The sequence below is a fragment of the Volvox carteri genome (genome assembly GCF_000143455.1).
Source record: "Volvox carteri f. nagariensis unplaced genomic scaffold VOLCAscaffold_18, whole genome shotgun sequence".
NCBI lineage: Eukaryota > Viridiplantae > Chlorophyta > Chlorophyceae > Chlamydomonadales > Volvocaceae > Volvox > Volvox carteri.
The window spans coordinates 1470373-1479920 of record NW_003307561.1 but is presented as its reverse complement, the minus strand read 5'-3'; the positions used below and the strand labels follow the sequence as shown (position 1 = coordinate 1479920).

At 52.9% G+C, this 9548-nt stretch overlaps 2 protein-coding genes across 2 annotated transcripts; both read right to left on the bottom strand.

The window, feature by feature from the left end:
• Nucleotides 1-2857: 2857 nt before the first annotated feature.
• On the bottom strand, nt 2858-4899 carry VOLCADRAFT_90859 (uncharacterized protein; the record flags this gene model as incomplete). The annotated part of the gene is made up of 5 exons (XM_002950288.1): nt 2858-2977; nt 3411-3467; nt 3914-4600; nt 4754-4766; nt 4823-4899. The coding sequence occupies 5 exons, from the start codon at nt 4897-4899 to the stop codon at nt 2858-2860; spliced, it is 954 nt and encodes a 317-aa protein (XP_002950334.1).
• Nucleotides 4900-6487: 1588 nt separating this feature from the next.
• VOLCADRAFT_81084 (uncharacterized protein) lies at nt 6488-9160 on the bottom strand. The gene is made up of 7 exons (XM_002950287.1): nt 9032-9160; nt 8741-8959; nt 8586-8664; nt 8302-8495; nt 8046-8232; nt 7738-7951; nt 6488-7429 (listed from the first exon to the last, which is right to left on the bottom strand). The coding sequence occupies exons 1-7, from the start codon at nt 9136-9138 to the stop codon at nt 7158-7160; spliced, it is 1272 nt and encodes a 423-aa protein (XP_002950333.1). The 5' UTR covers nt 9139-9160; the 3' UTR covers nt 6488-7157.
• Between the last annotated feature and the right edge of the window lie 388 nt (nt 9161-9548).

Below are 9548 nucleotides of genomic sequence, written 5' to 3'. Positions count from 1 at the left end.
AAATGATGAGGTGTACCCGTCTGAGGAGACGGACGATGATGATTAGGGCTGGGAATTACGGTTACGGTCCTTACGGAGTTGCGCATTACACCTTTCGCAATTACGGTGACCCCCCAAAAACACAGTAAAATGACGGTCCTTACGGTGTAATGCAATTACGGTTACCAAAAGGTCCAAATTACGGTCGGACCGTAAGCGTGCGAGCCAATACCGACGACCACACCTCGAAACATGCCATTTCGTCCCTTGGAGCTACGGGATAGTCTTAAAAAGCTTATTATACATTAACCTATGATTAAATTATCACAAAAGACAGCCAAAAAATGCTGAATGAGGCGAAAACATTTCAACCGGAGCACCGCGCGCGCATCGAGTACTGCATCTGTTGTATGCCATCATGCCATATGCTAAATCCTCAACCAAGAATGATGCTCCTAATATATACGGGCCGAACGTGCGTAACAGTGTCAGCCTCTGCCTCCTGGGCTGCGCATTGCCGCTAGGGGCATTTCGTCATCATCGCTGCTGGCGTCCTCCTCAGTGTCATTCTGTTGCTGCAGCGGCACCTGGGTCTTAGTTCCACTGTTATCAAGGTGGTCCCGCTGCTGCTGGCCCTCCACTGTCACCTGGATGTCACCCATATCGCGGCTAAATACAAGCTTAGGTGCAAGTAACCCTGATAAAACTATGAAAAAAGGTATGAAATAAGTTTACATATCGTTATATAAAAGAAAAGAAAGGATTTGGCTCCGACAACGAGGACCGTAAATCGTTACGGTCCACTTTGCCCCGGAACCCACCGTAAATTTCGGTATTTACGGCGTTGCGCATTACACCTTTCGCAATTACGGTCCATTTTATGGGATTACGGTGTTTTTCCCAGCCCTAATGATGATGATGTGGCAGGTGTGGTGGAGGCGATTGATACAGAGGTGGATGAGGAACGGCGCCTCCTTGGTTTTGGGTAAAATCCTTGCCAGAACGATTGCCCCCAGGTGCCGTGTTCCAAAATAAAGTCATACACCTGTTAATTCAGCCGTCTTTCCAGCATATTACGATAGAATCCAGCTAAGCTTTGCCCCGAAATCCGCTTCAGACCGTTTCGGGGTGCCTGGAAAAACTGTCAGGCTGACAAGGAAGTTTTCGGGGAGGGCCCCGATAGGTTAATCAGAGGGATTCGGGCACGACCGAAATTTTAGGGTACCCTGGTAAGATATCTTTAAAGTAGGAAATATTCCGGTGAGTACAATAATTAACAGTTTGTTCTTAACATAATACAGCTCACCAATCTATCTAGGCAGGCACCAACCAGAGGGGGCTCAAACCCTCGTCAGTCGCTTCGCAGCGGGGACTGCCCTCAAAAACATCCACACATTACGAAAACGACAACCGGGGGCAAACACCTGAGGCAGATCCCCAGTGCACTCAAGCCCCTCTTGTTTCTTGGTGCACAGCTCGTCACCCTCCTAGTGCGCGGCTCTTCTTATCTCTTCATGGGCACGGCGAGCGGCTATCAGAATGGATCCTGAACATGGTACACGGAACACCACGCCACTTTGTGCAGAGTCACCAGGACCTTCCACCAAAGACAGTAATCATGAAGAGAAGCAATTTAGCCCGCAGCTCTATCGTGCTAGCCTAAGCATCAACCCTGGCATAGCTTACAAACGAAAGATTCGTGGTCACCACCATACACGAGCCTTTGCTCGGCAGCTACAGCTCGACAAAGCACCAGACAGAAGTTAGCGATGAAGGATCGACCAATGTGGCTGACACCGACACGCTTGCCTCCTTCCCAGGCCTCCTAAAGTGACAAGCCGGGCCGAATGACCCAACGAACACACCCGCCACCACGCAGTTGATAAAGCGCCACGGCCCCATCAACCAAGACGCGCATTTCCGGCTGTGTGGTATCATCACCCGGTGAGGATAGAGCGCGCACGCAGGACAGCATGTATGCAATACCGGGACTTCAAACAACGTTTTTTCAGGCCATAAAAGCCACATCGAGCAACCCAGCAACAGCATGAACCCCCCAGCTCCCAACATCCACGCACCAACATACAGCTGAACCATGCAGCAGAGTCAGTCAACAAACAGGCTCATGACAGCTTGGTCACGTTTTGAGTTCGCGTGTCAGCGATCAGCAACGGGAGCAGGGCGGCGGAAAGCTGCCTAGGGATTTTGCGATAGCACCCAGCCGGCTCATAGAAAGCAACATAGAAACCCCCTCCGGTGCACCCTCAAAGAAAGGAGGGGAGTCACTACGACCTTCGGGCTCCTCGCACTTCTTCGCACCTCCCGCGAATACACATACAGAGTACGATGATCATCTTCTATATATCTAGACACGGACAGAGACCCAGATAGGATATGTAGATTCAAAGACGCGGGAACTAAGCCCAGATAATAACGAGCTTCAGAGGTCACACGTAATCGTGTCATATGGCTCCAAAGGCGGGATCTGGGGATTCCAGAAGAGTCCGAGAAGCCGGACAAAATCACAACAGCCAAACCGCCGGCCAGTGTAGTGCAATGCGGCCGAGGACCAACGTTTGCTTTAAATCTGTCCAATATATTAAGAAGCGATAATGGTGGACTCACTTTAGCTGTGTCGTTGCCGCGCAACTCATGCGACACACGCATATAAATGCCAGCGACATATCGTTGTGTGCATATATCAATTTACAATCACCCCTTCGGCTCTGCTGCTGCACTTTCACTATCAGCATCATCAGCTCCTGCCCCTCCTGCCAATAGAACCTGGGCGCCCTCTACGCGGCCAACGACCACCATGAAGGTGTAAACCGCCCATGCAGGGAAGCTGACGGCGCCCTCACTGCCAACTACATGCATCCTACATACATCCGAAGCAACGGCCAATACATTGTGTTTCGGCAACGGCACCCCCGAGCCTGCAACTATCGCTACAACACTGCTCATTATCGCCACCACCAGTTTCCCGATCACTGTCTAGCTGTTGCATACACACGCAGGTACAGGAGGGCGAGCTACCGAAGATGATCCAGGAAAGGGAATTCCCCAAAGGTTGAAAACTCAGAAACCTAGGTGACCGGGCGACGTGTTGAGGCATACCTCGTGGAGACCGGAAAAGCAGGGAGAGAACCCTCTTATCCCCTCCCCGCCCTTCACTCCACTGCTCCCCCGTCTACTGTTCCAAATCGTCAGTTGTCTGCACTGAGCCGTGGGGGTTCTCCGACACCCACACAAGATGTGTATGACCGCGTCATCTCTCTTTCTGTTTGTCCGCCTGGCGGTTGGCCGCCTGGTGTCTGGGTGCATGGGCCCCCTCCCCCGTCTAGGTCACGCTGAGAGCCGCGCCGAAGCTGTGCTCCCTAAGATCATGTCCACCCGCCTGTCCGAACACGCCAGCTCTCGGTCCCGCTTACGTAGCTGCTCTCCCGGCGATGAAGCGCCGAGTAGTCGTAATTGAACGCCGCAAGGACCTGAGCGGCGAGTGGGAGCAGAGCAGAGGGGCCGGGTGTTGCGTGCAGGCAGGCTTTTGTGGGAAGACATACATACAGAATGAGCATCACGGATTATATCTTAATCAAAGCAAAGCTAACGTTGTCCTTTGAGGAAGCTGGACTGTCGGCTCGCGCTGCCCCATGCGATACAGCATCGACATCAGCTACCTGAACGCATCTATCCGCTCTTTTTTGCCCCAACGGAAAACGAACTGCCTATCCCGTGCGCCACCCCGAACTCAAACATCTCCAAAACATCCCAATGTGTAATGTCGTTACAGAGTGGGAGGCTTGGGGGGCGCTTTATCACATTGTCAGTTCTACGATTTATGTTCCCATGCAAATGCGCATGCCAATCTTCCCATCACTACGGAAGCCCACGTAAACCAACTTTGGCGGTGTAGACTGCGGGCCGCGGTGCCCACCTGACGGGTGCTGATGATGGTGTCGGGTGGCACGCTGCCCAGCACATGGCCCGTCACCAGCCGGCTGTCACTGCTGTTGCGCTGCAGCGGGCCGGAGCCCCCGCTGCCGTCGCTAGCCCCTCCCAGCTGATGCTGCGGCTGCTGGAAGCGGTGGTGATGGTGGTGTTGCTGGCCGTTGAGGCTGCGACGGCTGTCGGGGGCTCGATCCGTCCAGGGGGCATTCAAAGTGGAGGAGTTGTTCCGGCTGCTGCTGGCGCTCAAATTGGTGGTGGCGGCCGCGGACACGACCCCAGAAGTGGCGCCCGGGGATGATGATGATGATGTTGGGAAAGTCTTGGCGGCGGCGGCGGCAGCAGTAGCAGCAGCGCCGCCGTGGCGACGGTTTAAGAGTACGTTGGCTGCAGCCGCCAACAGCGACAAAGTGCCGGTGCCGGTCCCGCTGCCCCCCGTGCTCCCGCGGGTGATGGGCTGAATCCGAGGGTCGCCGTCCAAGCTGGGCTTGCGGGAGTCTCCTGCATCATCGCTTCGTGAGCTCGCCCATGTTAAACCCGTCGCAGCGAAACCTTCTGCCACTGCTGCTGCTGCTGCCGCTCGTGCAGACGTGTCGGCGACGGCGCGGTAGAAACGGTTACGGTCGGACAAAGTCTTCAGCCGCTTTTGCGAAAGCTCCACTGCTTCCAGACGCACCTGCCGAATTTAGAGACGTGGATGATGGATCCGCGTTAAGTGCCCCTAGGTGAAAAGGGTTACATGAGTCGCTGGAGCCCCAACTGCGGAGTTATGGGGTTAAAAAATCCTGGATGTAATTCCGATGCGATAGCATTGTAAAGAAATGAACACCTTGCAATATGAACTGCGGAGGGGAAGGAGGAGGTGTGTGTGCGTGTGTCATGCATGCACTTTGCGCACCGTACGAATTTTTTTATGTCGCCACATGCCGCACAAACGCACACATGTGAGACCAAGACGGCTATGGCGCGGTCCATTATGTTGCATGGTGCTTTGCGCAACATGTGCAGCATGTCAAGGAAAACGCGGCTTCATGCGTAACTGGGTCGAGTGGGCTGTGCAGCATAGCTCAACAGCATGGCAAATGTCCTCCTGCCGGTCGGTAGGATAGCGAGTAGCAGGTCGAGTTCCCCTTGGCGGTGGAATGTCGCCATGAGGCCTTTATAACCACCCTGCCTTAGCGCAGCGAGCTGTTGGATTTCCGCATTCGGTCACATCATTTCGCATCTACCTTTGCCACCTGTCTCCTGTCCATGTACACCTGCACACAGCAATTGAGAAATGGGCTAACCGGAATTTCAGGGGACAGGCCGCGGCAGCACTCGGCTTCATAGTTACGTGACCCCTAACGGTTACGTCCCCGTCCTTCGGTAAGCGCACATCAAAGCATATCCATAACATATGAAATAACTCCCTGAGCTGCTTGTCACGTGCAGAGATGGAAAGGCCTCGACGTGTGCTTGGTAGCTTTGCTGCAGCTAGGCATCCTCTGGACATCTTTAACTGCATCACTTCGTCACTTACCTGTGCAATGCGTGTTGCAAGGACGATTGCCACCAGTACCAAAGCTACTGTGGCCACTTGCCCAAGGGCTGCAGCGACCTCATCAGGCGAAGGGGTTACTCCTACAAATAACATGCCTGTTATTATTTAGCCTCGCGGGGCAGTCGTGAATCGTCCTCGCAACCTCACCTGCCGACATGTTTCGACCTTTTCCTTTCTTCCACAACACTCGCGCAGTAGTAGCTGCCCTCCAAAATGTGTTGGAGATGATTGTTAAAGGCGAAAAATATTGAAGTTAACCGAATCCAATCACCCACTGTCCCTTTGTTCCGCACTCCGCGCCCTAGATGCAATATTTGCAAGGTTATGAGCCAAGCTAATCACAATAAAGGGTTACCTGGAGGCAGGAAGCATAATTCATTCCGTCACGAAACATGGGACCTACGACCATTTGAAGTACAGTGGAGCTTGTACTGCAAAGGCAGCCCAGGAGATGAGACCTGCTGCAGGCCAACGGTCAGTACAACATGTACAACGGTCAGTACGCAGCGATACGATACGATACAGGAGAAGGGAACAGGCTACCTTGCGAAACGGATTGCGAGGAGAGGTCTGATTGATGAAATGCTCTGCAACCAAGGGAGCAAGATACTTTAACCCGTACGTGCTTCCCTGGAATTCAGAAGCTGCAGTACAAGGGCCTACGTCGGTCACTAGCCGTACAGCCACAGCGGACTGGAGCTAGCCTAGTTCACACGTATGTGCTGTGCGCTGAAAGCTTGGAAACGGAAACTATATGTATGCTGGAGGACAGCGTACCCACGATAGTTTAAGATTCTAGTTGGGCCGCAGCGGATGGAAGGGGGTAGCTGGCGGCCAAACCGGCCACCACAGGAGCTTATCCGAGCATGCCTGAGAGCCTTCTCGCTCTGCTTGCCCCTCGCTAGAGGTTTCCTGGTCTTGCTTCTTTAGCGATGTTTGGGGAACTAAAAGCCCAGTCCTGTCTAGTTTAATGCACATATCATATGGCCTTTGGAGCCGCCCCCACTGCTGGCAAACTGTACGGCTCGGCTTACACTCGGCTCATCCTCGGCTTCGGATAACTGCTGAACTCAATTACACGTCCCAACTTTTAGCCCTCGCCGCATCACAGGCCACATGCGCGAAAAGTGGAATGGCTCCGTGCATGTGCCTTAGATGCATATGCAGAGGCCCATACTAACCTGCCTTGCACCAGCATACGCATTAGATTGATAACCGACATGGAGCAGTACGGAAACCTGTCGTACTTACAGGCGCTAGGTGCTCAAACGGAGGCACGCACTTCCCTTATCACAAGGATTCCTTGCGAACAAAGAGATCACAGAATGCTCAAGCTGGACATCAATTGGTCATCAATGTCAGGACTAAGACAGTTTAAGGCAGTCAGGTCAGCTAGGCGGCGGGCATAACCGCAAAAACGTCGACATCCTAAGCAGAACGTGAACGCACGCTGGACGGCTTGCAGACACGTAAGGATATTAACCAAATGCAAAGGCTTAAAAATCGCAGACACCAAAATCGCATATGTCGCTATTCACAAGTACTATTGCAGTGCAAGGTAATGCAAAACAGAGGATGCTTATACCCCAAAACTCCCAAGAAGCAGCAAAGCTCAATCTCAGCCAAAAGCATGCATGAAGGCATCACCCTAAAGTTCGAGAAATCCGTGGCTGAAATTTCGTTGAGGGTTTTACGATGACTGCGTATGGGCCCGGAGAACACTGACGACGGATTTGAAGGCGAACCATTCAGGAATGTCCTCGCCAGCGCGAAGCATTTGCCGGAACTTCGTGCCGCTGAGCTTGCGCACATGAAGCCCATCCTTCTTGGCTTCGTCCACGGTAACGTAGCCGCGTTCCTCGGTGTAGACCACGTCTGCACTTGGAACGGTTTGCATGCCCAGCTCCTCAGCGTGCTTCTTGGCAAAGTCCTGTGCATCATAAATTCCATAAAAGTCTTCACCTGCAAAAGGCACGGGGGATAACAGCGGGGCACACGCAGGGGAGATACGGTCAGATGTGTATACACGTCAAGCATTCATGCGGCTCTGAGAGACGTGCATGCTAGCCCACGGCACTGCATCGCCAGAGTAGGGCCGTGCCCGCCCCCAGTTTTGTTGATGCCCAGACCTCGAAAGACTCGATCGCTTTCTATGTAATGGGTTCTTCAGTGCAAGACTTCACTACTTAAGAGTACCAAGCATGCCCTCACCACAAAGAGCAACGATAACACTAAAACCGGCAGTTACAGCCCATGCAGTGTGCGCGTACCTGTCAAGCAGCTCTTAGACCCAGCCATGTCGCGACCGACAATGAAGTGCGTGCATCCATAGTTCTTGCGGATCAACATATGCTGGATGGCTTCGCGGGGCCCAGCCATGTGCATGCTGTACGGCAAGTAGGCCCACTTGATGGCAGGATTCTGCAACTCAGCCTTCAGCACCTCGTAGGTGTGGTACCGCACGATCCCGGGAATATCATCATCCTACGTGGTCAGTTTCACATTTGAGGAAACGGTGAGATCATTAATAGGATATTGGAACACATGCCAGCACAAAACGTTGGTACCAGCAGCGTACCTGTGTTGGGCCCACCGTGGGGTGCACCAGGCAGACTGCACCGGGGCGCACGTTAGGGGCGTGCAAAGCCCGGGTAAAGAGCTCGTAGTGTGCACGATGGACCGGGTTCCGGCACTGAAACACGACCACATCCTGTTGCGCCGGCAGCAGGGCGCGAACCTCCCGTGGGGTCGCACAAGGAAACTCCCTGTGGGTGGGCGTGCGAAAGTTAGCGTATCCCTTCCACTTCACCAGCAAGCACACAAGGTCGTCTTACCGTTTAGGAATGTCCAAGCCCCAGACTTTGCCGCCAAGATAGTACTTGCCGCGCTCCATCGCCACCATTTGCACGCCTGGGTGTTCCAGAGAGGACGTCCGGTAGCACTCCTTTGTCTCCTTCGCCTTGTTTGGAACCCATTTGCTTTCAACCTCGAGCACGCCAATATTTTGGCCCTTGTACTTGAGGAGCACCTGGACAATACGTTGAATTTGTACGATTAGTGAAATATCTCGGCGTTAGGCGGGATAACTGCTCGGGACTACGGCTATATGTTGCCTTACCCGATCGCCCTCCTTGACAGCCTCATTCTCCGTGTCAAACACCACAGGAAGACCAAAAATCAGGTTGCTTTGGGGCAACCTACATAAGAAGAAAAGGCTAAGTCTCACAACAGACACGATCGATGCGACCTGCAACTGCCAAACTTGAAACCCACCTCATGTTAGCTACCACATGATCGTAAACATCACGGTTCATAAATCCCTTAAGCGGCGAGAAACCACCCACAGACAAGAGCTCGACATCACAAGCATTTCGATCACTGCACTCTTGCGTGAACTTGCAAGACGCGGCCAGCTCCTTTTTCTCCTGAGGATCTGTTACTGACAAGTCGACGAGTTCGCCGCCGTGCGGCAGGATCCGGCCAGTTCCATCCCTGTGAGCCAGCAAGCGCTCCGTGAGCCATCTACGATTTTGTCGATGTCACGCAAATAAGGTATCTCCTTACGTCTTGAATCCAGTCGAAGTGGAGAAAAGGCGAGTCGAGTAAGGTGCTGCATATTTACTCAACAGGCCACGGAAGCCCACAAAGGCCTTTACGCTTTGCTGCAACATGTTGGTATCACTTAAGATAATACTCACGTCCAATGAAATTTTTAATGGTTCTTTGAGCATCGTTTGTTTCCTCTACCCCATCGTTAGGGGCCCTATCTGCACGGCACGGCCCGCCCCATGGCCCGGCCCATGAAAAGCATCAGATGCCACCACGTTAATCCTATTGTGGAAAACACGATTGCGGCAATTCAATAGTCTTATCTACAAACAGCAAAGATGTCTCGTGCATCGCCAGTGCGGAGGGCATTCAGTACAGTTAGGACGTAACGTAATGAAACCTCTTACCTGAAAGTTTTAGGCAATAAACCTTGGACAAACGAACTAGCATACAGTTATCCTTTAGCTGTTTGAAAGGTTACAACATGCGGTATTACGTCGCTAGGCACGACTGTAGTATAGCTGCGCGTCAG

Bases quoted from the DNA above. Each gene is read 5' to 3' on its own strand.
- VOLCADRAFT_81084 (XM_002950287.1), bottom strand. From the start codon at position 9,138: ATGTTGCAGCAAAGCGTAAAGGCCTTTGTGGGCTTCCGTGGCCTGTTG. The intron at 8,960-9,031 runs GTAAGGAGATAC...GCTGGCTCACAG, and splicing joins ACTTCGACTGGATTCAAGAC to GGATGGAACTGGCCGGATCC. The intron at 7,430-7,737 runs GTACGCGCACAC...TGCCTTTTGCAG, and splicing joins GTCTAAGAGCTGCTTGACAG to GTGAAGACTTTTATGGAATT.